This window comes from Hemiscyllium ocellatum, chromosome 18 (genome assembly GCF_020745735.1).
Source record: "Hemiscyllium ocellatum isolate sHemOce1 chromosome 18, sHemOce1.pat.X.cur, whole genome shotgun sequence".
Taxonomy (NCBI): domain Eukaryota; kingdom Metazoa; phylum Chordata; class Chondrichthyes; order Orectolobiformes; family Hemiscylliidae; genus Hemiscyllium; species Hemiscyllium ocellatum.
The window spans coordinates 14,947,594-14,975,523 of record NC_083418.1 but is presented as its reverse complement, the minus strand read 5'-3'; the positions used below and the strand labels follow the sequence as shown (position 1 = coordinate 14,975,523).

Below are 27,930 nucleotides of genomic sequence, written 5' to 3'. Positions count from 1 at the left end.
GATAATAGAATAACTCAGACTTCCTGATTTTCCTGGATAACGTTCTTATTTTGTACTGTGCAAATTGCTTTTGCAGTTGTGTACTGATCAGTCTTCTCTGTTCTGATTCCCAAGATAATAAAAATAAATTTGACATCTTATTCCTCATTACAGATCATCGTGGAATTCGATTTCTTTTACATTCAACCATTTATAGGCTGCTATCGAGATCATCTAAAAATTCATGATGGTTCCAATATTCGATCACCAATCCTTAAAGGACCAGCTTGTGGCAAATTGGCTCCAGCGGTGATCTCTTCCCAGAATAAATTGTTAATTACATTTTTCTCGGGTGGACAGAAACACTCTCGGGGATTCAGTGCTAAGTATCAATTTGGTAAAATATTGGTGTGTTCTTTTCAATTTATTTATTTGGTTATCTACATATAAAAGAATTGAAAGACTTAATATGATTCAGCATGTTGTTCTTTTGCCCATTTTCCAGTTAAATGTGGAGAAATGCTGACTGCTTCACCAACCAGGATTATAGGTAGAGTTGAATATAAAGGTTCCATGAAACCACATGAAGTGTCAAACTGTTTTTGGCTGATTCAAGCACATAGAGGGCATAAGGTATGAATATAATACATTGTCTTGTGATCGGTAGAGTATATTGTCTGCTACTAGCTCTTAATTTGGGTGTTTAATGCAGAAAAAGATGAAAAAACATCTGTTGGCTGTTTGAAATTTGTACTTTGTGAGAAAAAGTATTGTTCATACTGAGATTTTGTTTTAAATCTCTACTAATTAATCATATTAACTAGGGACTCATTCACTATTTGGTTCTATTCTACATTGATATAATAAATTTTCTAATAGTTCTTGGTGTTCCAAACTTAATTTCTAGTTATTGTATCCTCCGGGATAAGTAAGCATGTGCATTGTTGCAGGAAAGCAGAATGAAGGCTTTCTGTAAACCACTTTAATCAACTGCAGTGTCTACAGCCAAGAACTTTCTGTACATTCTCAACAGTATAGAAAAAGACAGAAGTCATCTGAAAAGGTGATTGCCAATCTATGCCATTTCTTGAACACTAAACTGCATATGCAGGCAGTTTCCTATAACAGAGCTGAAAGATGTGTTGCTGGAAAAGCGCAGCAGGTCAGGCAGCATCCAAGGAGCAGGAGAATTGACGTTTCGGGCATAAGCCCTTCTTCAGGAATGAGGAGGGTGTGCCAAGCAGCTAAGATAAAAGGTAGGGAGGAGGGACTTGGGGGAGGGGCGTTGGAAATGCGATAGGTGGAAGGAGGTCAAGGTGAGGGTAATAGGCCAAAGTGGGGGTGGGGGCGGAAAGGTCAGGAAGAAGATTGCAGGTCAGGAAGGTGGTGCTGAGTCCGAGGTTTGGGACTGAGACAAGGTGGGGGAGCAGAAATGAAGAAGCTGGAGAAATCAGAGTTCATCCCTTGTGATTGGAGGGTTCCTAAGCGGAAGATGAGGCGCTCTTCCTCCAGCCATCGTGTTGCCATGGTCTGGCGATGGAGGAGGCCAAGGTCCTGCATGTCCTTGGCGGAATGGGAGGGGGAGTTGAAGTGTTGAGCCACGGGGTGGTTGGGTTGGTTGGTGTGGGTGTCCCTGAGGTGTTCTCTGAAACATTCCGCAAGTAGGCAGCCTGTCTCCCCAATGTAGAGGAGGCCACATCGGGTGCAGCGGATGCAGTAAATGATGTGTGTGGAGGTGCAGGTGATTTTGTGACAGATATGGAAGGCCCCCTTGGGGCTTTGGAGGGAAGTGAGGGGGGAGGTTGCAGGGGAAGGTGCCGGAGTGGAGGTTGGGTTGGTGGGTAGTGTGGACCGGACGAGGGAGTCGCGGTGGGAGTAGTATTTCCAGAACACTGATAGGGGAGGGGAGGGAAATATGGGGTCTGTTTGGAGGTGGTGGAAATGACGAAGGATGATACGATGTATATGGAGGTTGGTGGGGTGGTAGGTGAGGACCAGTCGGATTCTGTCCTAGTGGTGATTGGAGAGGTGGGGTTCAAGGGCGGAGGAGCGGGAAGTGGTGGAAATGCGGTGGAGAGCATCGTAAACCACATCTGAGGGAAATTCCGGTCTTTGAAGAAGGAGGCCATCTGGGTTGTTCAGTATTGGAATTGGTCCTCCTGGGAGCAGATGCGGCAGAGGCGAAGGAATTGAGAATATGGAATGGCGTTTTTAAGGGGGCAGGGTGGGAGGAGGTAGCTGTGGGAGTCGGTCGGTTTATAGTAAATGTCCGTGATCGCCCGAGGTAGAAATGGAGAGGTCTAGGAAAGGGAGGGAGGAGTCTGAGACGGTCCAGGTAAATTTGAGGTTGAGGTGGAAGGTGTTAGTAAAGTGGATGAACTGTTCAACCTCCTTTTGAGAGGATGAGGTAGCACCAATACAGTCATCGATGTAGCGGAGGAAAAGGTGGGGGGTAGTGCCAGTGTAGCTGCGGAAGATGGACTGTTGCACATATCCTACGAAGAGGCAGGCATAGCTGGGGCCCATGCGAGTGACCATGGCTACTCCTTTGGTTTAGAGGAAGTGGGGGGATTGGAAAGAGAAGTTGTTCAGAGTGAGGACCAGTTCAGTCAGTCGAAGGAGGGTGTCAGTGGAAGTATACTGGTTGGGTCGGTGGGAAAGGAAGAAGCGGAGGACTTTGAGTCTTTCGTGATGGGGAATGGAGGTGTACAGGGACTGAATGTCCATGGTGAAGATAAGGCATTGGGGGCCAGGGAAGCAAAAATCATGGAGGAGGTGGAGGACGTGGGCGGTGTCCCGAACGTAGGTGGGGAATTCTTGGACTAAGGGGGACAGGACCGTGTCGAGGTATGCAGAGATGAGTTCGGTGGGGCAGGAGCATGCTGAGACAATGGGTCGGCCATGGCAGTCAGGCTTGTGGATTTTGGGCAGGAGGTAGAAACGGGTGATGCGGGGTTGTGGGACTATGAGGTTGGAGGCAGTGGATGGGAGATCCCCTGAGGTGATGAGGTTACGGATGATCTGGGAGATGATGGTTTGATGGTGAGAGGTGTGGTCATGGTCAAGGGGACACCTCCTCCTACTGCCTCTCAACAGTCTGTGCCAGGACCTTGCCTCCATATACCATCAAGTCCCTGCTGTGGATCAACGGCAGTCTTGTTCTGGCCACCAAACTTCGCCACAGCTAACACCACCATCTGAAAACCTGGATTGAAGTAGCAGAGCAGGCCGGCAGCCACAGGAGTATCTGGAAGACCTGCTTAAGTGTTGCAACAAGCTGAGGAACATTCACCCTGTAAAGCTGAGTGATAAATCTTGTTCCTCATGTGCTGCACAACTGTTGGAAGTTTTTGAGAGTGTTGTGAATTGGGCGGTGGTCAGAATATGCAATCACTTGCATGACTTAAAACGACTGATGGATGGCAGTGAGTAGAAAGAAAGAGAGTCTCAGAAACAGCTTTGACAGTGGTTAGGCTGGCTGCATGCGAGAAGGGTTCAAACGTAAGAGTTGATCTTTCTGAAGATGAGTCTAATCATTTCTCCATTCTCTTTGTAGAAGAAGGCTCCCACTAACAGGTTGTTGCCAAGGTGTGTTCAACCTGATATTTATGGTGACAGTAAAGGATATCATTCTGCATCTGGCAAGCACCAAGAGTGATTATGGCGAGGCTGAGTTTTGGGCTGGGAAATGGGTGGGAAACTTAGAGGCATTTGTTGAGTCGAAGATATAGATAGGGGAATGGGTTTAGATGTTCAGCAGTGGAAGAGGAAGGAATGTATGTGTCTTCTGTGCAGGATGTTTTCTGTTGTGGGAGGATCTAGAACTAGTGGTCATTGTTTAAAAATAAGGGATCATCCATATAAAATAGGTGAGAAGAAGTAGTTTGTCACAGAGGGCAGTGAGTCTTTGGAACTGTCTTCCTCAAAGGGGGTGGAGGCAGAGCTGAATATAGATAGATCTTGATAAACAGGTGGTGAGGGATTATCAGGGTATGCAAGATTGTAGAGTAATCAGATCAGCCAAGATTTTATTGAAAGGTAGAGCAGGCTTGAGGAGCCAGGTATCCTACTCCTGCTCGAATTCGCATGTTCGCATGACCACTCCGTGTCATGACAAGGATACCGTTGGGGGAAATGACCATTTCGGGGAAAGCGGCAGTAACCAAGTCGGTGGCAGTACAACTGGCTCTGGGGCACAGTGGGAAAGACTAAAGGTAAACAAGACCTTAGTGATAGGCAACTCAATAATTAGAAGGACAGATAGGAGATTCATGGCCGCAAGTGGGAATCCAGGATGGTGTGTTGCCTCCCAGCTGCCAGGATCCAAAATGTGTCAAGGGTGAGGGTGAGCAACCAGAAGTCATTGTACACGTTGGCAGAAATGACATAGGTAGAAAAAGAGATGAGGCCCTGCAGAGTGATTATAGATAGGAGAAAAGCAAAAAAAAACCAGGACCTCATTGGTGATAGTCTCCAGATTGCTTCCAGTGCCATATTGCAAACGAATGTTTGGCTAAAGAATTGGTGCAGGGGGCAGGGATTCAGATTTTTAGATCATTGGGATCTTTTCTGGGGCAGAGGTGACCTGTTCAAGAGATACAGATTGCACCTGAACTGGAGGAAGACCAATATCTTGGTGGTCAGGTTTGCTAGTTCTGCAAGGGAGGGTTTAAACTAGATTGGCAGGGGATTGGGATCCTCAACAGCAGGGAGGCAAGTGCAAGACTGGATGGAGATATGGTAATCAGAAATAGTAATTTGAAGAATCAGGTCAGGCTGGAACATGACATGGCGCAAGGAATGCTTGTTGGATTAAATTGTATTTAATTCAACAGGGCTGACAAATAAGGCCAGTGAACTCAGGGTGTCCGTAGGTACGTGGCACTGCAATATTATAGCCATTATAGAAACATGGCTAAGGGAGGAACAAGACTGGCAGCTTAATGTGCCAGGATACAGGTTCTTTAGGCAGGACAGAGGTGGTGGAAGGAGGGGAGGGGGAGTTGCATTTTTGATTAAGGTGTGTATCACTGCAGCAGTCAGAGATGAAATAATTGAAGGATCATCCAGTGAGGCTTTGTGGGTGGAGCTAAGAAATAACACGGGGATAGTGCCGTTATTGGGGTTGTACTATAGGCTTCAAATAGTCAACAGGAATTAGAGGAATAAACATACAGTGAGTTTGGAGAGACTTGCAGGAACAATCGGGTTGTCATAGTAGGGAATTTTCATTTTCCTCACATAGACTGGAATTGCCAGAGATTTAAGGGCTTAGATGGGGTAGAATTTGTTAAATGTATTCAGGAAAGTTTCCTCGAGCTGTATAGAGAGTTTCCTCAAACTGTGTGTACTTGTGAGGGGGCAAAACTCAATTTACTTTTGGGAAATAGGGCAGGACAGGTGATGTAGGTGACAGTGGAGTAGCACTTTGGGATCAGTGACAATAGTTCTATAATTTTAAAATAGTTATGGAGAGGGGCAAAACTGGTCCACAGGTTCAAGTTTTAAATTGGGGCAAGGTGAATTTTGATAGAATTAAATAGGAAACTGCAGGGGGTTGATTGGAGCAGTTTGATTGCAGGCAAAGGGACCTCTGGCAAGTGGGAGGCCTTTGAAAGTGAGATAGCTAGAGTTCAAGATCTATATGTTCCACATGTTAGGCTACTCTGGAAGATTAGATTGCATGGAATCCAGGAGAACTGGCAAATTAGATACAAAATTGATGGTAGGAACCAGAGGGTAATAGTGGAAGGATGCTTTTCAGACTGGACGCCTGTGACTAGTGGAGTGTCTCAGGGTCAGTGCTGGAACCGTTACTGTTTGTTATCTATATCAATGATTTGGATGAGAATGTACGAGGCATGATTAATAAGTTTACAGATGACACTAAAATAGGCAGTATAATGGACAATGAAGAAGGTTATCAGAAATTGCAGCAGGAGCTTGATCAGCTGGGAAAGTGGGTCAAGAAATTTCAAATGGAGTCTAATATAGATAGGTGTGAGGTCTTGCATTTTGGAAAGTCAAATCAAGGTAGAAGTTTCACTTTAAGGAGTGTTGTGGAACAGAGAGATCTTGGAGTTTAGCTTCATTGTTCTTTGAAAGTGGAATCACAGGTAGTCAGAGCAGTGAAGAAGGCTTTTGGCACACTGGCCTTCATCGGCATTGAGGAGAGAAGTTGGAAAGATATGTTGCAGTTGTACAGGACATTGGTGAGGCCGCACGGAGTACTGTGATCAGTTTGGTAACCTCGCTTTGGAAGGATGTTGTTAAACTGGAAAGAGTGCAGATGAAATTTACAAGGATGCTGCCAGGACTCAATGGTCTGAGTTATAGGGAGAGGTTGGACAAGCTAGGATGTTTTTCTTTAGAGCGCAGGAGACTGAGGGAGGACCTTATAGAAGTGTATACAATCATGAGAGGCATGGATAGGAGGAATGTACTCAGTCTTTTTCCCAGGGTTGGGGAATTGAGGACGAGAGGACAGTAGTTTAAGGTTAGACGGGAAAGATTGAAAGTGAAGCTGAGGGGCAACATTTTTATGGAGAGGGTGGTATGCATACGGAATGAGCTGCCAGTGGAAGGGGTTGAGGTGGTTATGTAAACAACATTTAAAAGGCATTCGGACAAATACATAAGTAGGAAAGGATTAAAAGAATTTGGGTCAAGTGCAGGGAAATGGGGTTAGTGTGGACAGACATTTTGTTGGCATGGACCAGTTTGGGACTGAAGGGCCTGTTTCTGTGCTGTAGGACTCTATGACAGGGTAGGAGACTGAGGTGTCAGTGGCGGGGCACTTTAGATCCAGCAACCATAATTAGTTTTGAAAGAGTGATGGAAAAGGATACATAGATCTAAAAGTTGAAGTTCTAAATTGGAGGAAGGACAATTTCGATGGTATTAGGCAATAACTTTTAATAGCTGATTGGGGGCAGATGTTCACCAGTAAAGGGACGTCTAGAAATGGGAAGTCTTCAAAAATGAGATAACAAGAGTCCGCCTGTTTTAATGTCATCATCATTCCTGTTAGGGTGAAAGGCAAAGCTGGTAGTGTAGGGAATGCTGGATTACGAGAGAAATTGAGGTTTTGCTTAAGAAAAAGAAGGAAGCATATATCAGGTGTAGATAGCAGAGATTGAGTGATTCCTTAGAATAGTATAAAGGCAGTAGGCATACACTTAAGTGGGAAATCAGGAGGTCAAAAAGAAGACATGAGATACCTTTGACAAATAGGGTTAAGGAGAATCCAAAGGGATTCTATAAATACATTAAGGACAACAAGGTAACTAGGGAGAGAATAGGGCCCTTCAAAGATCAACAAGGCAGCCTTTTAGATTAGATTTACAGTGTGGAAACAGGCCCTTCGGCCCAACAAGTCCACACCGACCCGCCGAAGCGAAACCCACCCATACCCCTACATTTACCCCTTACCTAACACTACGGGCAATTTAGCATGGCCAATTCACCTGACCCGCACATCTTTGGACTGTGGGAGGAAACCGGAGCACCTGGAGGAAACCCACGCTGACACGGGGAGAACGTGCAAACTCCACACAGTCAGTCGCCTGAGTCGGGAATTGAACCCGGGTCTTCAGGCGCTGTGAGGCAGCAGTGCTAACCACTGTGCCACCGTGCCGCCCATTTGTGTGGAGCCGCAGGAAATGGGGGAGATACTAAACAAGTACTTTGCATCAGTGTTTATGGTGGAGAAGGACATAGAAGATATAGAATGTGGGCAAATAGATTAGACATCTTAAAATATCCATACCACAGGGGAGGAGGTGCTGGATGTCTTAAAACACATCAAGGTGGATAAATCCCAAGGACCTGATCAGGTGTACACGAGAACTTTGTGAGAAGCTAGGGAAGTGATTGCTGGGCCCTTTGCTGAGATATTTGTATCATCGATAGTCACAGGTGAGGTGGGGGAAGACCGGAGGTTGGCTAACGTGGTGCCACTGTTTAAGAATGGTGGTAAGGACAAGCCAGGGAACTATGGACGGTGAGCCTAACATTGGTGGTGGGTCAGTTGTTGGAAGGAATCCTGAGGGACAGGATGTACATGTAATTAGAAAGACAGGACTGATTAGGGATAGTCAACATGGCTTTGTGCTTGGGAAATCATATCTCATGAACTTGATTGAGTTTTTTTTAAGAAGTAACGGAGAGGATTGATAAGGGCAGAGTGGTGGATGCGATCTGTATATCACTTTAGTAAGGCATTCGACAAGGTTCCCCATGGGAGACTGTTGAGCAAGGTTAGATCTCATGGAACTCGCCATTTGGATACAGAACTGGCTTGAAGGTAAAAGGCAGAGAGTGGTGGTGGAGGGTTGCCTTTCAGACTGGAGAGCTGTGACCAGCAGTATGCCACAAGGATCGGTGCTGGACCCACTGCTTTTCATCATTTATATAAATGGTCTGTGTGTGAACATAGCAGGTATAGTTTGGAAGTTTACACATTACACCAAAATTGGAGCTGTAGTGGAAGCAAAGAAGGTTACCTCAGAGTACAATAGGATCTTGATCTGATGGGCCAGTAGGCCGAGGAGTAACAGATGGAGTTTAATTTAGATAAATGTGAAGTGCTGCATTTTGGAAAGGGAAATCAGAGCAGGACTTACACACTTAATGGTAAGGTCCTGGGGAATGTTGCTGAACAAAGAGACCATGGAGTGCAGGTTCATAGCTCCTTGAAACTGAAATAGCAGGTAGACAGGATAGTGAAGAAGGCATTTGGTATGCTTTCCTTTATTGGTCAGAGTATTGAGTACAGGAGTTGGGAGGTCATGTTGCGGTTGTACAGGACATTGGTTAGGCCACTGTTGGAATATTGCATGCTGCAGTTCTGCTTTCTCTCCTAATGGAAGGATGTTGTGAAACTGAAAGGGTTCAGAAAGGATTGACAAGGATATTGTGGGAGTTGGAGGGTTTGAACTATAGGGAGAGGCTGAATAGGCTGGGGCTGTTTTCCCTGAAGTGTCAGAGGCTGAGGATTTCAAAGCATGGTTAGGGTAAATATATGACTCTGTGTGTTTGAGATGCAGCATTCTCTTACTCAACCTTTTCTAGAGGATGGAATGATGCAAATCTTGGAGACAGTATCGACTGCAGCTGCTAGAAGCCAGAGTCAATAGATGTGAAGCTGGAAAAGTGCAGCAGGTCAGACAGTGCTTGAGGAGCAGGAAAGTCAATGTTCCAGGCTGAATTGTCTGCAGAATTCATCCATTAATCATTACTGAAAGTACCCAAAACAGCCTTATTCAAATCTCCCAGCTTAGAATATTCAAACAGTGCAATCCTCCAGAGAAAAAAATATCAGTTAGCAAGACTTTGTGCACCTGATCTTGTCAGGGCTTGTAGTGTGTTTGGTTCTAACATTGCAGTTATAATACTTGCTCTGCACCGTGGGAAGGGAAAACTAATTTTTATCAAATAAAGCTTCATGTCCTGATGAAGGCAGCCCAAAACGTTGACTTTCCTATCTCTTGGTTGCTGTCTGACCTGCTGTGCTTTTCCAGTTTCACATCTATTGACTATGATGCAAATCTTACTTGTTCTGCAAATAACTCTCTTTTTACACAGAGTTGGGAACCTGTAGAATTCTCTACCATAGAGGCTGTGGAAAAATTTGTCTCTGAGTATATTTAAAATAGATTAAAATTTTGATTATCAATGTCATACAAGATTATGAAGGTGATGTGGGTAAAAGACATCGAAATGTTTGATCAGTCATTGTCATATTAAATGGTGAAGCAGGCTCAATAGGCTGAATGGCATACTTCTGTTCCTATGTTCACACAGCTCCTTGGTTTTAAGATGTACTTTTAATTTCAGTCCACAGTCCAAAAATAAAGGAAGTAAAGAAATGTAGTCTTTCAGACATCACAGATGATAGTGCAGAAGCTACAGTTTGCCAAAGACGCATGTCACTCTTGAGCATGGCTTTCAATAAATCAAACTGTTTTTCAGCTGATGATTATGACTGTGCCTAAACTGTTCACTTAGGAAGACAAAGATACTCCAATGACCAGCATCAAGCTCTGATTTAACCCCTGCAAATGTGTTGCTGGTCAAAGCACAGCAGGTCAGGCAGCATCTCAGGAATAGAGAATTCGGCGTTTCGAGCATAAGCCCTTCATCAGGAATACTCTGATTTAACCCCACCCAGTGTAACTGTGAATGGCATGACCCTGAAGGCTGTAGATAACTGTAGTGACCTTAAAGGTCCTATCTCCAGAAGTGTTTACATTGACAGGAAAACAACAAATAAATATGATAGAGAAAGCTCAGCCTTTCACAACTTATGCAAGAGACTATGGAGAAAATAACATACAAAACTTTCAACAAAACCTGCTGAATGTACCATTATCTGCTCTTCTGTATGCCTGTGAGAAATGCATCACCTCCTGAAGACCAATGAAGTCATTGGTCCACATGAGATGCATATTTTGCTTTGGCCATATTAGACAGGGATCATTTTTCTTTGACCGTGCTAATAAAAGTCAGGAAAGTACAAATAAGGCAGGAAAATTGATTTAAAAATCTAATTCACTGGGCAAAATATCATTTTTAAACAATAACTGCTCAATAGAATACTAAATTGTCTGCCTCTCTGAGGTATTTCCTGTTTACATTGATTTTTGAAACTCCTTAAAAATTTTAAATGGCTCCCTAACATTATTGTTCCTTAACAGGTTGTTCTTGAAATTACAACATACAATTTTCAACAATCTATCAAATGTATAGATGCCTACCTTGAAATTCATGATGTCTCTGTAGCACCCCCCATCAAAAGAGGAATATTCTGTGGACAAAGACCAATACCTGTGATTGAGGGCATTGCCCTTTTGATAGAATTCAGTCATCCTGGATCAAAGACACAACCTGGACTCAGAATTGACTATAAATGCGTTGCTAGTCCAATTGAAAGAAAAGGTAAGATAATCAGCACATCAAAGTAAATTTTTCAAGACTTTTTGCCTTTAAAATCACTAGCTGATCTCAAAGTCATATGTAGAATAAGATCTCAAAATAATGTATTTATTGAGGGCGGCACGGTGGCTCAGTGGTTAGTACTGCTGCCTCACAGCACCAGGGACCTGGGATTGATTCCAGCCTGGGGTGACTGTCTGTGTAGAGTTTGCACTTTCTCCCCGTGTCTACATGGGTTTCCTTCCACAATCCAAAAAGATGTGCAGGCCAGGTGAATTGGCCATGCGAAATTGCCCATACTGTTAGGGAAGGGGAATGGGTCTGGGTGGGTTATTCTTTGGAGGTTGGTGTGGACTTGTTGGGCCGAAGGGCTTGTTTCCATACTGTAGGGAATCTAAACTAATTTAATCTAATCTAATGGAAGGGGCAGCATGGTGACTTAGTAGTTCGTTTCCAGCCTTGAGCAACTGTTTGTGTGGAGTTTGCACATTTTTGCCATGTTTGCATAAGTTTCTTTCAGATGCCCCAGTTTTCTCCCACATTCCAAAGATGTGCAGGTTAGGTGAATTGACCATAGTAAATGTGGGGTTACAGAGGTGGGAAGGCGGGGGGGATGTTCTTCAATGGGTTAGTGCAGATGTGATAGACTAAATGGCCTCTTACCACTCTACGCATTTCAATGATTCTGTGAAGTGGTTTAGCTGAAGTTAAGCAAGCAAGTGTATCTATAATTTTTCTTAGCTTTGATTTTTGCATAGATAATTAACTGCTTCGGGTGCAACTGGTATACTAAGGCTCTAAAGTAGAGCTGCAGAAACATATGCACACCTACTGGAAATGTACTGCTTTCTATGTTGGTTGAAAGTGTGACTTGTGTTAGGAGAATACACCGGCAACATTTAAAGTGAAAACAAATTCAGATCTAGAACCTGCATTCATACAAGACACATTTTCTGTGTTTTATCTGTACATTCTAAACGCAAAGTACAATGGCAAGAAGGTTTCCTGAGCAACAGTACTCAAAGAGTGGTCCTTACAGGTTATTTGTTCATTTATTGGGGTTGATAAAATGTGGAGCTGGAAAAAGCACAGCAAGTCAACCATCAACAGAGGAGCAGGAGAGTCAACATTTCAAGAAGGACCCTTTATCAGGACTGGGGAGGAGGAAGAGGATGAGGCTGGGGGAAAGGTGTGTGGGATGGCAATAGGTAGACATAGGTAGGAGGTGATTGTGATTGGTCAGTAAGAAGGTGGAGCAGATAGGTGGGAAGGAAAATGGACAGGTCAGGTTAGGTCGGGGGGGTGGCGGGGGGGTGCGGAGAGGGAGGGATGGTCCTGAGATGAGGTAGGGGGTGGGAAGATCTGGAAGCTGATGAGTCTGATGTTGAAGCCATGAGGTTGTAAGTGCCCGAAGCAGAAGATGAGGCGTTCTTTCTCCAGTTCGCGCATCGCCTTACTTTGACAGTGGAGGAGGCCCACAATGGACATGTCGTTGGAGAACTGTTCAAGCTCCTTGTGGGAGTATGAGGTAGTGCTGAGAAAGCAGAGGAAAAGATGGGGGATAGTGCCAATGTAGCTGCAGAAGAGGGACAAACCCACAAAGAGGCATGCATAGCTCGGAACGATAGCCAGCCCTCTGATTTGTAGGAAGTGGGAGGATTCAAAAGAAATATTGTTTGGGGTGAAAACCAGTTCCAATAAGCAAATAAGTGTGTTGGTGGAGGGGGACTGGTTGGGACTGCAGGAGAGGAAGAAGTGGAGGGATTTCCGGCTGTCCTGGTGGGGCATACAGGTGTACAGAGACTGGATGTCAATGGTGAAGATGAGGTGTTGGGAGTCTTAGAATTGAATGTCATGGAAAGGGTAGAGGACCTAGCTGGTGTCTCACAGTTCATCACCTTCACCCTTACCTTTCATCCTCATCTCAAATTCACCTGGACCATCTCTGACACCTCCTTCCCCTTCCTGGACCTCTCCACCTCCATCTCCAGTAACTGACTTAGCACTGGCATCTAGTTCAAACCAACCAACTCCCATAACTACCTCAATTACACCTCCTCCCACCCTCCTTCCTGCAACAATGTGATCCCATACTCCCAGTTCCTCCACCTCTTCCATATCTGGATAGTAATTCTACTCTGGGACATCCCAGATATCCTCTTACTTCAAGGACCGTAATTTCTCCTCCTCTCAGCTGCATCTCCTCCATCTCCCACACCCCTGCCCTCAAATGCATTCCCCTCCCTCCCTCCCCAACCATAACAAGGATAGAGTGCCTCGGTCCTCACATTCCACCCCACCAATCTACAAATCCAATGCATCATCCAATCCAAATTCTCTGCCATTTTCGGCACCTGCAATCTGACCCCACCACCAAAAAGATGTTTCCTTTCCCACCCCTAAGTGCTTTCTGCAGGAACAGTTCCCTCCGCGACTCACTCATTAGGTCCACATTCCCTACCAATCTCTCCTCCACATGTGGCACATTTCCCTCCGGCCGTAGGATGTGCAATATCTGCCAGCACACTTCCCCTCTTATTTCTGTCCAAGGCCCCGAAGAATCTTTCCAAGTTTAGATTAGACTTACAGTGTGGAAACAGGCCCTTCGGCCCAACAAGTCCACACCGACCCGCCGAAGCGCAACCCACCCATACCCCTACATTTACCCCTTACCTAACACTACGGGCAATTTAGCTTGGCCAATTCACCTGACCCACACATCTTTGGACTGTGGGAGGAAACCGGAGCACCCGGAGGAAACCCACGCAGACACGGGGAGAACGTGCAAACTCCACACAGTCAGTCGCCTGAGTCGGGAATTGAACCCGGTACAGTTTGGCAGAGATTCACCTACGTTTCCTCTTACCCTGATTTACTGCATCCTTTGCATTGGAGAAAGCGCAAACCCAGGGACCGGTTCAGGGGACATCTATGATCTGCATGCTCCGATCCACCTCATCTCCCAGTTGTCAGCCATTTCAACTCCCCCTCCCACTCCCAGTTCCCCAACGTCATGATAATCCTGGGCCACCTCCACTGTCAAAATATGGTAACACGCAAACTGGAGGAAGAACACCTCATCTTCTGCCTCGGCCGCTTACAGCCTTATGGCCTCAACATTGGATTCACCAGCTTCCAAATCTCTCCAACCCCCACCTCATCCCAGGTCCAGCCCTCCCTCTCTTGACCTGACCTTACCTGACCATCTTCCTTCCTACCTATCCACTCCACCCTTCCCACTGACCAACTAGAATCACCGCCTACCAGCATCCACCTGTTACCATTCCACCTACTTTTTCCCCAGCCCCACCCTCCCACTCTATTTATTTCTCAGCCTCCTTCCCCCTCCCCATTCCTGATGAAAGATCCGACTTGAAACATCAACTGTCCTGCTCCTCACCTACTGTGTTTTTGCTACTCTATGTTTTATTGAGTCTGACTTTCCAGCATCTGCAATTCTCATTACCTCCGATTTGTTCATTTATTATACTGTTTGTCTGTTTAGCTCTTCACTCTTCAAAGTTCACTTTATCTGCAGATATTTTTAATCAAACTGTTCAGTAATGTTATTGGACAATACTGGAGAAAGTGGGACTTGTACCCCAGGCCCCTTCAATTGGAGGCAGGGGCACTATAACTGCACCACCACCAAAAACCTGCTTCCTGCTGCACATGGTATTCCCAGCCTGTCTCCCATCATACAGGACATACGGATTTTTTTCCAGCTGTTGTTATTGGCTGAACAAATTGTCTATAAGTTTGAATGGTTTGTTTTAACTGTGACAGACTATGTTTTCTTTTAACTATGAACTTACATGTTATGACAAACCTCCAGACAGGTGGGGCATCAACTGTCCTGCTCCTCACCTACTGTGTTTTTGCTACTCTATGTTTTATTGAGTCTGACTTTCCAGCATCTGCAATTCTCATTACCTCCGATTTGTTCATTTATTATACTGTTTGTCTGTTTAGCTCTTCACTCTTCAAAGTTCACTTTATCTGCAGATATTTTTAATCAAACTGTTCAGTAATGTTATTGGACAATACTGGAGAAAGTGGGACTTGTACCCCAGGCCCCTTCAATTGGAGGCAGGGGCACTATAACTGCACCACCACCAAAAACCTGCTTCCTGCTGCACATGGTATTCCCAGCCTGTCTCCCATCATACAGGACATACGGATTTTTTTCCAGCTGTTGTTATTGGCTGAACAAATTGTCTATAAGTTTGAATGGTTTGTTTTAACTGTGACAGACTATGTTTTCTTTTAACTATGAACTTACATGTTATGACAAACCTCCAGACAGGTGGGGCTTCCATTCAGCCCCTCAGGTTCAGAAGGACACTTCCACATTGCTTCCAGAGATATTTTCTTACCAACCTATTTAGAGATGTTATTACACACCTCTGGAGCAAGTGGGACTTGAACCTGGACCTTTTGGCTCAGAGGAAGAGAATCATTGTGCAATTGTCTGTATAAGGATCAGGTGAAGAACATTAATGAAATGAACTGGTGGTAAAAGATCATGTAGTAAGAATGTTTTGATTGGTGTAAATCTGGGAAAGGTATGCATATGGTACCAAAGAATGTGCTTTTACAAGGACCAGGAGACATTCACTGAGTACCCTGTCAATCTGGACAGTCAGTATCAGAGTTTGAACCATCTGAATTTACAGCCATAATGGCTGCTCTTCTGAATTGGCAAAATAGAACACACCACATTCTGCAGCCCCTTTAACCCTCCTATCAGGATTTGGGCTGTTATGCTGGACCTGGCTAGAGTCTGCTGGAGTGCAACGTGAGGTAAACTAAAGTACATAGACTCTGAGCTACACTCTAGAAGTCCTTTCTTGACCTTTCTTGGAGATGCCAGTGTTGGACTGGAGTGTACAAAGTTAAAAATCACACAACACCAGGTTATAGTCCAATAGGTTTAATTGGAAGAACACTAGCTTTCGGAGCGACGCTCCTTCATCAGGTGATATCACCTGATGAAGGAGCGTCAGTCTGAAAGCTAGTGCTTCCAATTAAACCTGTTGGACTCTAACCTGGTGTTGTGTGATTTTTAACTTTCTGGACCTGAGTGGTGTGTATGAGTCAAAAAATGTGGCACTGGAAAAACACAGCCAGTCAGGCAGCATCCGAGGAGCAGGAGAGTTGACATTTCGAGCATAAGCTCTTCATCAGGAATGTGATGCTGCCTGACCAGGCATGTTTTTGCAGTGCCACACCTTTTGACTCTGATCTCTAGCATCTGCAGTCCTCACTTTCTCCTGAGTGGTGTGTATGGCCATGCTGTAGGCTATTCCAATCCGACACCCCTTCCTGTCTCTCACTGGTGTCTCATAATGGCTTATGATTCCTTCATGTTATTCTCATCAATCTAACAATCACAGATGTGCCTGACCATGACAGTATCATGAAGAGCGACCAGCGCACAATCTAGTGGACCAGTTTTGGAGTGTAGGAGTCATTAGCATGAGGACAACCCTCTGATTGTCTCCTAAACAGATAAAAAAGAATGTGTGTAAATAGTACAGAATCAGAAGCCTCCAGTCTGCAAAAGGCAGCATCTCTTTTTCTTTCTGTCTGCTGTGAAGTGAGGAAGGAATACGAAAATAGTGTAGCTTAACACAGCTAAAAAGCTGATGCAGAAGGGAGGATTTCAGAATTTTGGATCTTTGGAAACTCTTCCAAGACAGGTGGGATCTGTACAAAAAGGACAGGGTTGCATCTGAACTGGAAGGGCACCAACATTCTGGTGGGAAGGTTTACTAGTGCGACTTGGCTCATTTAAATTAACATGGCAGAGGGCTGGGAACCAAAGCAGGTCAGAATGTGAACAGAAGGTACAGGTTAACAGGATAAACATACAGGGCCAGTCTAATGACTAAAATGAGAGAAGAAATTATAGAAGATTAAAATGTGAGTTGGAATTTGGAGTAAATGATAAAGATGAGGCTCAGTGTTGTCAGGAATTAATAAATAAGGATAGAAAGTGTGAAAAGTATAGTGTACAAAAAATATTAAAAGAGAAAGACAAATCCTTAGAACATATTTAATAACCTTGTACCTAATTGCCCGCAGTATTCGGAATAAAATTGATGAGATGACGGCACAAATAGAGACAAATGAGTATGACCTGGTGGGAATTACTAAAACATGGTTACAGAAAGGTCAGGGCAAGGACTCAAATGTCCGACAATGCTCAGTATTCCAAAACTAGAAGGAGATGGAGGTGGAATTGCTTTATTGATTAAGGATGAGATCAAGCCTGTATTAAGAAATAAGATTGGCACTAAGGAGCAAAATGTTGAATGTGTCTGGGTGGAAATAAAAAAACAAGGAAAGAAACCCATTGGTAAGAGTAATTTACAGGCCCCACAAATACTTCCAAAGTAGGGCATAGTATAAACCAGGAAATAATGAGGGCTCATGAGATGGGCACAATGGTAATTATAGGTGATTTTAACATGCATATTGGCTGGATTAATCAACTTGGCAAGGGTAGTCTTGGCAAACAGTTCATAGAATGTCGGAGAAATTGTTTCTTATAGCAGTATGTCATTGGAACCAACTCGAAAACTGACTACTTCAGATTTGGTATTATGTAACAAGGAAGGATGGATAAATAGTCTTGTAGTTAAGGATTCTCTTGGAAGTAGTGATCACAAAATGCTCGAGTTTCAAATTCAGATTGAAGGAGTGAAGACAGTCACATACTAAAATTTTAATATTGGGCAAAGATAATTAAACAGGGCTGAGGAAGGAGTTAGCCATAGTGGGCTGGGCAAAAATATTGAAGGGCAGGACTGTTCAAGAACAGTGGCAAATGTTTAGGAAGATGCTAAATACCTCTCAATTAAAGGATGTTCCTGAGAAGAAGAGGAGTTGTAAAAAGTTTTTAAAAATCATCCATGGCTTAACAAAGAAGTCAAGAATAACATAAAGGCAAAAACTAGGGCAAATCATACCATAAAAGTTAGTGGCACTCTGGAGGATTGGGAGAACTTCAAACGTAGCAAAGCGTTACTAAAGACGAAATCAAAAGAGCTAAAATGAACTATGAAAGGAAACTAGCAGAAAACATTATTATCGATACCAAAAGTTTCTACAAGTATCTAAAAAGGAAGAGAATAGTGAAAGTAAATGTTGACCCTTTAGAGGAACAAAATGGCAAGGTAATATTGGGAAACTCAAAAATCTCAGGGGCACTGAACCAAAGTTTTGTCTTTGCTCTCTCAGCAGAGCAGGTAAGGGCTGTTTGGCAGTGGCTGCTTGAAGGCTCGGTGACATTTGTTTAATGGTTTAAATTTGAAGTTTTTTTAAAAAAAAGCATGGAGCAGACCCGGAAGCTGGTGTAGCACAAGCTTACCTGGGTAAGTTGTTTTTTTTTCTATAAAGGCGCGCAGGAGAGGAACCCAAGGTACTACAGAGGTAGTGCCTCCCACCTGCCCTCCTCCTCTAACCTAATAATAAGACCCGTTGTGGTAAGAAGGTAAGTGCTGCATTTTGCTTATTCTTGTGTTTAGACCTAGTTTTTTTTTAAGGGTTACTTTTAGAGGGATGGCAGCGAAGGCAGTGCAATGTTCCTCTTGCAACATGTTTGAGGTGAGGGATGCCATGGTCGTCCCTGCTGATTACACTTGCAGGAAGTGGAGCCATCTCCAGCTCCTCCAAGAACGTGTTAGGGAACTGGAGCTGGAGTTGGATGAACTTAGGATCATTCGGGAGGCAGAGGGCGTCGTGGATCGGAGCTTTAGGGAAGTAGTAACTCCAAAGATTGTAAACAGATGGGTGACAGTGACGGGGACTGGGAGGAAGCAGCCAGTGCAGAGACCCCCTGCGGCCGTTCCCCTCAAGAACAAGTATACCGTTTTGGATACTTGTGGGGGGGGGGGGGGACTTACCAGGGGTAAGCAATGGGGTTCAGGCCTCTGGCACAGAGCCTATCACCGTTGCTCAGAAGGTAAGGGTGGAGAAGAGCAGAGCAATAGATATTGGAGACTCGATAGTTCGGGGCACAGATAGGCGGTTTTGTGGGGGCGAGAGAGACTCACGTTTGGTATGTTGCCTCCCAGGTGCAAGGGTACGTGATGTCTCTGATCGTGTTTTCCAGGTCCTCAAGGGGGAGGGAGAGCAGCCCGAAGTCGTGGTCCACATTGGCACCAACGACATAGGTAGGAAGAGGGATGAGGATGTTAGGCAGGCTTTCAGGGAGCTAGGTTGGAAGCTCAGAGTTAGAACAAACAGAGTTGTTGTCTCTGATTTGTTACCCGTGCCACGTGATAAAGAGTCGAGGAATAGGGAGAGAGAGCAGTTAAATGCGTGGCTACAGGGATGGTGCAGGAGGGAGGGATTCCGGTTCTGGATAACTGGGGTTCTTTCTGGGGAAGGTGGGACCTCTATAAACAGGATGGTCTACACCTGAACCTGAGGGGCACCAGTATCGTTGGGGGGAGGTTTGCTAGTGCTCTTTCGGGGGATTTAAACTAACTCTGCAGGGGCATGGGAACCTAGACTGTAGCTTTAGGGTGCAGGACCTGGAGTGTAGGAAGGCTAGGAACATGGCATCAATCTCGAAGGAGGGTGCCTGTAAACAGGAAGGTGGCTTGAAGTGTGTATACTTCAATGCGAGAAGTATACGAAATAAGGTAGGTGAACTTGCAGCGTGGGTTGGTACCTGGGATTTCGATGTTGTGGCTATTACGGAGACATGGGTAGAACAGGGACAGGATTGGCTGTTGCAGGTTCCAAGGTTTAAATGTTTTAGTAGGGTCAGAGGTGGGGGTAAAAGAGGGGGAGGTTGGCATTGCTTGTCAAAGATAGTATTGCAACAGTGGAAAGGACGAAGGATGAAGACTCGCCATCTGAGGTAGTTTGGGCTGAGCTTAGAAATAGGAAAGGTGAGGTCACCCTGTTTGGAGTTTTCTACAGGCCTCCTAATAGTCCTAGAGACGTAGAAGAAAGGATTGCGAGGATGATTCAGGTGAAGAGTGAAAGTAATAGTGTGGTTGTTATGGGGGCTTTAACTTTCCAGATATTGACTGGGAAAGCTATAGCTCGAGTACGTTAGATGGGTCGGTGTTTGTCCAATGTGTACAGGAGGGTTTCCTGACACAATATGTAGACAGGCGAACAAGAGTTGAGACCATACTGGATTTGGTTCTGGGTAACGAACCAGGCCAGGTGTTAGAATTGGAGGTAGGTGAGCACTTTGGAGACAGTGACCACAATTCAGTGACTTTTACTCTAGTGATGGAGAGGGATAAGTGTGCACTACAGGGCAAGAGTTATAGCTGGGGGCAGGGAAATTATGATGCTGTGAGGCAGGACTTATGATGCGTGGCTTGGAAAAGTAGGCTTCAAAGGAAGGGTACAATCGTTATGTGGAGCTTGATCAAGGAGCGACTATTGAGTGTCCTTGATAAATATGTACCTATCAGGCAGGGAGGAAAGGGTCATGTGAGGGAGCCATGGTTTAATAAGGAATTGGAATCCCTTGTGAAAGGGAAGAAGGCGGCCTATGTAAAGATGAGGCGTGAAGGTTCAATCGGGGCGATTGAGAGTTATAAGGTAGCCAGGAATGATCTAAAGAGAGAGCTAAGAGCAGCAAGGAGGGGACATGAAAAGTCCTTGGTTGGTAGGATTAGGGAAAACCCAAAGGCTTTCAATAGGTATGTCAGGAATAAAAGAATGACTAGAGTAGGAATAGGTTCAGTCAAGGATAGTAGTGGGAAGTTGCGTGTGGAGGCTGAAGAATTGAGGAGACACTGAATGAATACTTTTCGTCAGTATTCACTCAGGAACAGGACATTGTTGCCGATGTGAATATTGAGTCACAATTAATTAGAATGGATGGCTTTGAGATATGTAGGGAAGACGTGTTGGAAATTCTGGAAAGGGTGAATATAGATAAGTCCCCTGGGCCTGATGGCATTTATCCTAGGATTCTCTGGGAAGCAAGGGGGGAGATTGCAGAGCCATTGGCCTTGATTTTTATGTCCTCGTTGTCTACAGGAATAGTGCCAGAAGACTGGAGGATAGCAAATGTGGTTCCCCTGTTCAAGAAGGGGAGTAGGGATAACCTAGTAACTATTGGCCAGTGAGTCTCACTTCTGTTATGGGCAAAGTCTTAGAGAGAATTGTAAGGGATAGGATTTATGAACATCTGGATAGGAATAATGTGATCAAGGATAGTCAGCATGGTTTTGTGAAGGGCAGGTGGTGCCTCACAAACCTTATTGAATTCTTTGAGAAGGTGACTAAGGAGGTGGACGAGGGTAAAGCAGTAGATGTGGTGTATATGGATTTTAGTAAGGCATTTGATAAGGTTCCCCATGGTAGGCTACTGCAAAAAATACGGAGGTATGGCATTGAGGGTGAGTTGGAGGTTTGGATTAGGAATTGGCTGACTGGAAGAAGACAGAGGGTAGTAGTTGATGGTAAAGGTTCATCTTGGAGTGCAGTTACCAGCGGTGTTCCGCAAGGATCTGTTTTGGGACCATTGCTGTTTGTCATTTTTATAAATAACCTGGAGGAGGGGCTAGAAGGTTGGGTGAGCAAGTTTGCAGATGATACGAAAGTCGGTGGAGTTGTTGACAGTGAGGAAGGATGTGGCAGGTTACAGTGGGATATAGATAAGCTGCAGAGCTGGGCAGAAAGGTGGCAAATGGAGTTCAATGTAGGTAAGTGTGAAGTGATTCACTTTGGTAAGAGTAACAAGAAGATGGAGTACTGGGCTAATGGTCGGATACTTGGTAGTGTGGATGAGCAGAGGGATCTTGGTGTCCATGTACACAGATCTCTGAAAGTTGCCACCTAGGTAAATAGTGCTGTGAAGAAGGCATATGGCGTACTGGCTTTTATTGGTAGAGGAATTGAGTTCCGGAGTCCTGAGGTCATGTTGCAGTTATATAAGACTCTGGTGCGGCCGCATCTGGACTATTGTGTGCAGTTTTGGTCGCCATACTATAGGAAGGATGTGGAGGCACTGGAACGGGTGCAAAGGAGGTTTACCAGGATGTTGCCTGGTATGGTAGGAAGATCATATGAGGAAAGGCTGAGGCACTTGGGGCTGTTTTCATTGGAGACAAGAAGGTTTAGGGGTGACTTGATAGAGGTGTACAAGATGATTAGGGGTTTAGATAGGGTTGACCATGAGAACCTTTTTCCACGTATGGAGTCAGCTATTACGAGGGGGCATAGCTTTAAATTAAGGGGTGGTAGGTATAGGACAGATGTTAGGGGTAGATTCTTTACTCAGCGAGTTGTGAGTTCATGGAATGCCCTGTCAGTAACAGTGGTGGACTCTCCCTCTTTATGGACATTTAAACGGGCATTGGATAGGCATATGGAGGAAAGTGAGCTAGTGTAGGTTAGGTGGGCTTGGATCGGCGCAACGTCGAGGGCCGAAGGGCCTGTACTGCGCTGTATTTTTCTATGTTCTATGTTTTCACAACGGAAAATAATAATTTCTTCTCTCTTCCCAAAAACTGCAGTTACTTCAGAGGTAATTGAGTTGGGCCGACAGGCTGAGGACAGGCAGATGGAGTTTAATTTAGATAAATGAAAGGTGTTGCATTTTTGGAAAAGCAAATCAGGGCAGGGTTTTTACACTTAATGGTAAGGTCCTCGGGACAGTTGCTGAGCAAAGAGATCTTGGAGTGCAGGTTCATAGCTCCTTGAAAGTAGATTCGCAGGGAGATAGGATAGTGAAGAAGGCATTTGGTATGCTTTCCTTTATTGATCAGAGCATTGGATATAAGAGTTGAGAGGTTATGCTATGGCTGTACAGGGCATCAGTTAGGCCACTTTTGGAATATTGTGTGCAATTCTGGTCTCCTTCTAATCGGAAAGATGCTGTGAAACTTGAAAGGGTTCAGAAAAGATTTACGAGGATGTTGCCAGGGCTGGAGGATTTGAGCTAATAGGAAGAGGTTGAATAGGCTGGGGCTGTTTTCCCTGGAGTGTCAGAGGCTGAGGGTTTATAAGATGATGAGGAGCATAGATAGGATAAATGGACAAGGTCTTTTCCCCAGTAGAGGGCATAGGTTTAGAGTGAGGGGGGAAAGATATAAAAGGAACCTAAGAGGCAATTTTTTCACACTGAGGGTGGTGCATGTATAGAGTGGGATGCCAGAGGAAGTGGTGGAGGCTGGTACAATTACAGCATTTAAAAAGCATCTGGATGGGTATATGAATAGGACGGGTTTAGAGGGATAGGGCCAAGTGCTGGCAAATGTGACTAAATTAGGTTAGGTTATCTGGTCAGCATGGACAAGTTGGACCAAAGGGTCTATTTAGCTGCTGTAAATCTCTATGACTCTATAACTTGATGTGATGACTATAACTAGGGTGAAAGTATTAAGTAAACTGATAGAATTAAAGGCAGATAAGTCCCCAGGGCCTAATGGCCTTCACCCTAGGGTATTAAAGGAGGTGGTAGCAGAGTTAGTGGATACACTCATTATAATATTCCAGAAATCCTGAATTCTGGAAAGGAAACAGGAGTTCAAAAAAGGAGTTAGGGAAGAAGTGGGAAATTATAGATCAGTTATTTGACCTCTGCAGTGGGGAAGTTACTGGAATCGTTCATAAAGGAGGAGATAACTGAACACTTGGAAAAACAAAGCTTATTTCACCAGTGTCAGCAGAGAAAGTTGTGCTTGACAAACTTGCTGAAGTTCTTTGAAGATATAACCAGTAAGGTAGATATGGGAATCTGGTGGATGTGGTGTATCTAGACTTCCAGAAGGCATTTGACAAGGTGCTGCCTAAAAGACTGATCTAGAAAGTTAGCTCCTAGGGGGTTAGGAGTAGAGTATTGGCTTGGATAGAGGATAAGCTGACTGACAAAGCAGAGGATCAGGATAAATGAGTCTCCTCGTGATGGTGAACTGCAACTAGTAGGGTGCTGCAAGTTTCAGTTCTCAGACCTCAACTATTTATAATCTATATAAATTATCTGCAAGCAGGGACAGTGTATAATATAGCAAAATTTGCAGATGATACTAAAATAAGTGGGAAGGCAAGCTATGATGAGATAACGAATTGACAAGTGGATATTAATAGACTAGGAGAATGAGCCAAAATATGACAGATAGTTTAATGTATATAAGTGTGAGCTTATCCATTTTAGTCAGAAAATTAAAATTGCAAATTATTATTTAAATGGGAAGCAGATTCAAAGTGTGTCAGTGCAGAGGGATCTGAGTGTCCATGTGCATGAATCGCAGAGAGTGGGTATGCAGGTGCAGCATATAATAAGAAAGGCAAATGGAACCTTGGCATTGATTGCAAAAGAATTGGAGTGTAATAGTAAGAAGTGTTGTTATTATTATATAGGGTGTTGGTGAGACCAAACCTGGAGTATTGTGTCTCGTTTTGGTGTCTTTACTTAAAGAAGGATGTAGTGACACTGAAGGCTATTCAGAGGAGATTTACTGAATTGATTCCAGGGATGAAGGGGCTACTGTACGAGGGGCAGTTGAATAGCTTGGATTTGTACATGCTAGAGTTCAGAAGAAAGAGGGAGAATCTGATTGAGGTATAGAAAATGTTAAAGAGAATTGATAAAGTGGGCATTGAACAGATGTTGAAAATGTGTTGCTGGAAAAGCACAGCAGGTCAGGCAGCATCCAAGGAGCAGGAATGAGGAAAGTGTCCTGAAGAGGGGCTTATGCCCGAAACGTCGATTCTCCTGCTCCTTGGATGCTGCCTGACCTGCTGCTCTTTTCCAGCAACACATTTTCAGCTCTGATCTCCAGCATCTGCAGTCCTCACTTTCTCCTCCATTAAACAGATGTTCCCCGTTATGGGACATTTTCGAACAAGAGATCATAAATATAGATTGAGATGAGGTAGGTTCAAAACTGTGATGAGTAGAAACTACTTCTCTCAGGATTGTGAATCTGTGGAACTCAGTGCTCCTGAGTGCAGCAGGGAAAGAATCAATCAACAGATTCAAGAAACGAATAGGTATGCTTCTGATGAAAAGCATGATATGGGACTGTGGGGAGCAGGCAGGAAAGTGGAGTTGAGACTGAATAAGATTAGCCATGATCATGTTAAATGGTGGAGCAGGCTCAAAATGCTAAATTCTGGATCAGTGGTGCTGGAAGAGCACAGGAGTTCAGGCAGCATTCAAAGTGCAGCGAAATCGATGTTTCGGGCAAAAGCCCTTCATCAGGAATAAAAGCAGAGAGCCTGAAGCGTGGAGAGATAAGCTAGAGGAGGGTGGGGGTGGGGAGAAAGTAGCATAGAGTACAATGGGTGAGTGGGGGAGGGGATGAAGGTGATAGGTCAGGGAGGAGAGGGTGGAGTGGATAGGTGGAAAAGGAGCTAGACAGGTGGGACAAGTCCGGACAAGTAATGGGGACAGTGCTGAGCTGAAAGTTTGGCACGACAAAAGACTAAATTGTCTAGTCCGCTCCTAATTCCTACGCTGTTATGTTCCTGTGTAACTGAGAATTGAAAGGTAGCTATTCCTGCACACCATTTGTTCTAAGCTGTTGCACTAACCAGTGACAGAGAAACTGAACAATTAAGTGTCAACCCTCCCATGTCTTCAGAAAATATCTGAAAGGATTTGTTTGTGAAAATGGAAATTCAATTGGTCCTGGAACAGTCAGAAGCAACACCTTATTTAATCAAATGCAATGTGATATTGGACTGTTTCCCTAACTTCTTTTCCCTCTACTCACAACATCTATGTTTGTTTATCTGTGTGTATCCGTCTGTAGTTATGTTTTCCTTTGATTAGAGTTGTTTTCATTAGAATTATTGTGGAGTTCAAATGGCACAAAAGATAGAGGATGTTGAGGGCCTAAACAAAGGAAATGATTTCTTATGCAAGTGTGAACTAAGGTGATACAGCTCATGAAGAGATCATTTCTCTGATTATAGTTCACCTTTAACATTTCTACTGTATACAAGCATGTTGGGTACTCAGGCAGCCTGCTTGTTGATATGACTACAAGTTGATACCTGGAAACAGAAAACCAAATTGCTCACTGCAATTGAAATGGATATTACTGTATTAATACAGGTCATTCTGTTATAACATGCATTTCATCAATACAAATTCGCTGTAACACAATTGACGAATTGGGGAAGCTATTTCTACAGCGCAAACTTTTAAAACATGTTGGGTGTAACGTGATTACAGCGCCAAGACTATAAGCACTGTTTCTAAAGCGGGATTTTTCTCTAACGCGGGCTTTCACAAGAACACAACCATCACAGTTTGGAAGAACTGATTGTATTGAGGCTCACTGTGCATGGATCGTACCCTGAGGTGTTGGTGGCTGGTATTCAAGATGGTGGGCAGGACGAGCAGGAGTTGGTGAGAAGAGGTTGCCATTTACCCACTCTGACAGCACAGAAGGCATGCAGGATTCATGCTTGAGTTGTTCTGAAATGGGCCTTGGACACCATAGGGACAGAGTAGGTATTTAATGAGGTGCATTTGGTAAGATATGATGAGAAAACACACGAGCACTCATGCGGGGAATTCCTCCAGAAAACTCGGACTTAGCCGTAGAAACATAAGGTTCAGTTCTGTGTAAATACAAAGCAACTGAGGGATACCAGTTAATCGATGTTCCTGTTTTTGAGGTGGAGTCCAAAAGAGTAAAGGTGAAGTGAGCAGCTAGGAATGAATTTGAGAGGGTGGGTTGATTTGCTCGGCAGCAGTTGAGAAGTTGTCAGCAAGTTTTTTTCATTTGAAAGTCTTCTGTGGAGATTTTGGTGAAATGTAACTTTTCCTTCACTGTTTTGACTAAAGGAATTTATTTTACTTTCAGAGTATATAAATACAGGTTGTGACTGCTTGTTTTGGGCCAAATTTCTTTTTAAAGCCTGGGATTAGAGATTTTGATTATTTTTGCAGCTGTTGTGTGGAGCAGCACTCACCCCTTAGTTGTCTGCAATTTAAACATTTTTTGGTTAAAAAAGCAGTTGGGTTCAATGCTGTGGTAGTCATGTAACCAAACCTGTTTGTGAAGTGGAAGCAGTTAACATCTAGGCAAAGGCTTGCATTGTAGATAGCCAGTTGTCTATGGCCTACTTCGAGCAGGTAAGTAGAAATTCGTTAATAGATTTGCATGTGGGGTTTGTGTGTAACTTTTAATTCTAATATTTAGGTGGTTTTCCTGTAGACAATTATATCTGTAGCAGATTATGTCACAGTCCAGAGCATTCCAAAGCCATCAGAAGGTTGTTGATTGTCTGGCTGGTATTGACTTTGGAAAAATTTCTGGAAGGTTATTGCTAAATCCAGATACATGATCAGAACAACCATCTTGGTTAGACTGTAGTTGTATTTTTTAAATCAGTCACTAAATATATATGTAAATATACAGTATATTGTAAGGATAATTCCAGCGATTACAGATCACTGTCACTTCAGTGGTGAGAAATTTTCAGAAAAACAAATTCTGGAAAGAGTTAGTAGTCACATGAAACAAGCTGGCTTGGTTGGGAAGAGTCAGCATGGATTTCTGACTGGCCAATCATGTTTACTGAATTGCTAGTGTTTTTTGAACAGGAAGGCTTGATGAGGATAGTACTGTTGATGTGATGTACATGAACCTCTGGAAAAGTCAGTGTAGTGCTACATAACAGCCTTATGAGGAAGATAATAGGTCATGACATAAAAGTTACAGGAACAATGTACCTACAAATTTGGCTGGGAGATAGGAAGCAGAGAGTAATGGTAAATGGATATTTTTCTGCAAGAGTATAGTGGAGTTCAAGAGGGGTTTGGTATTGGGATTCTTGCTTTTCCTGATAGATATTGATGATCTAAGTCTTGGTGTGTAGGAGACAATTTCAAAATTTAGAGATGACCTAAATCTTGGAAGAATTGTTAACCATGAGGAGGACAGTGTCGAACTCCAAAATAACATTGACAAGTTGGTGGAGTGGACAGATAAATGGCAGATGAGGTGCAGTATAGAGAAATATGAGGTTACACACTTCAGTAAGGACCATATTGAAAAACAGTATAAAATA

At 44.0% G+C, this 27,930-nt stretch overlaps 1 protein-coding gene across 2 annotated transcripts in view; it reads left to right on the top strand.

Annotated features, from left to right (window-relative positions):
• Positions 1–27,930, top strand: part of LOC132824139 (astacin-like metalloendopeptidase) — a 216,405-nt gene that overhangs the window by 186,972 nt on the left and 1,503 nt on the right. For both annotated transcript variants that reach the window (XM_060838392.1, XM_060838391.1), the window contains 3 exons: positions 154–376; positions 485–612; positions 10,677–10,917. In XM_060838392.1, coding sequence (XP_060694375.1) covers positions 154–376; positions 485–612; positions 10,677–10,917 — 592 coding nt within the window. The remainder of the gene's footprint in view (positions 1–153; positions 377–484; positions 613–10,676; positions 10,918–27,930) is intronic.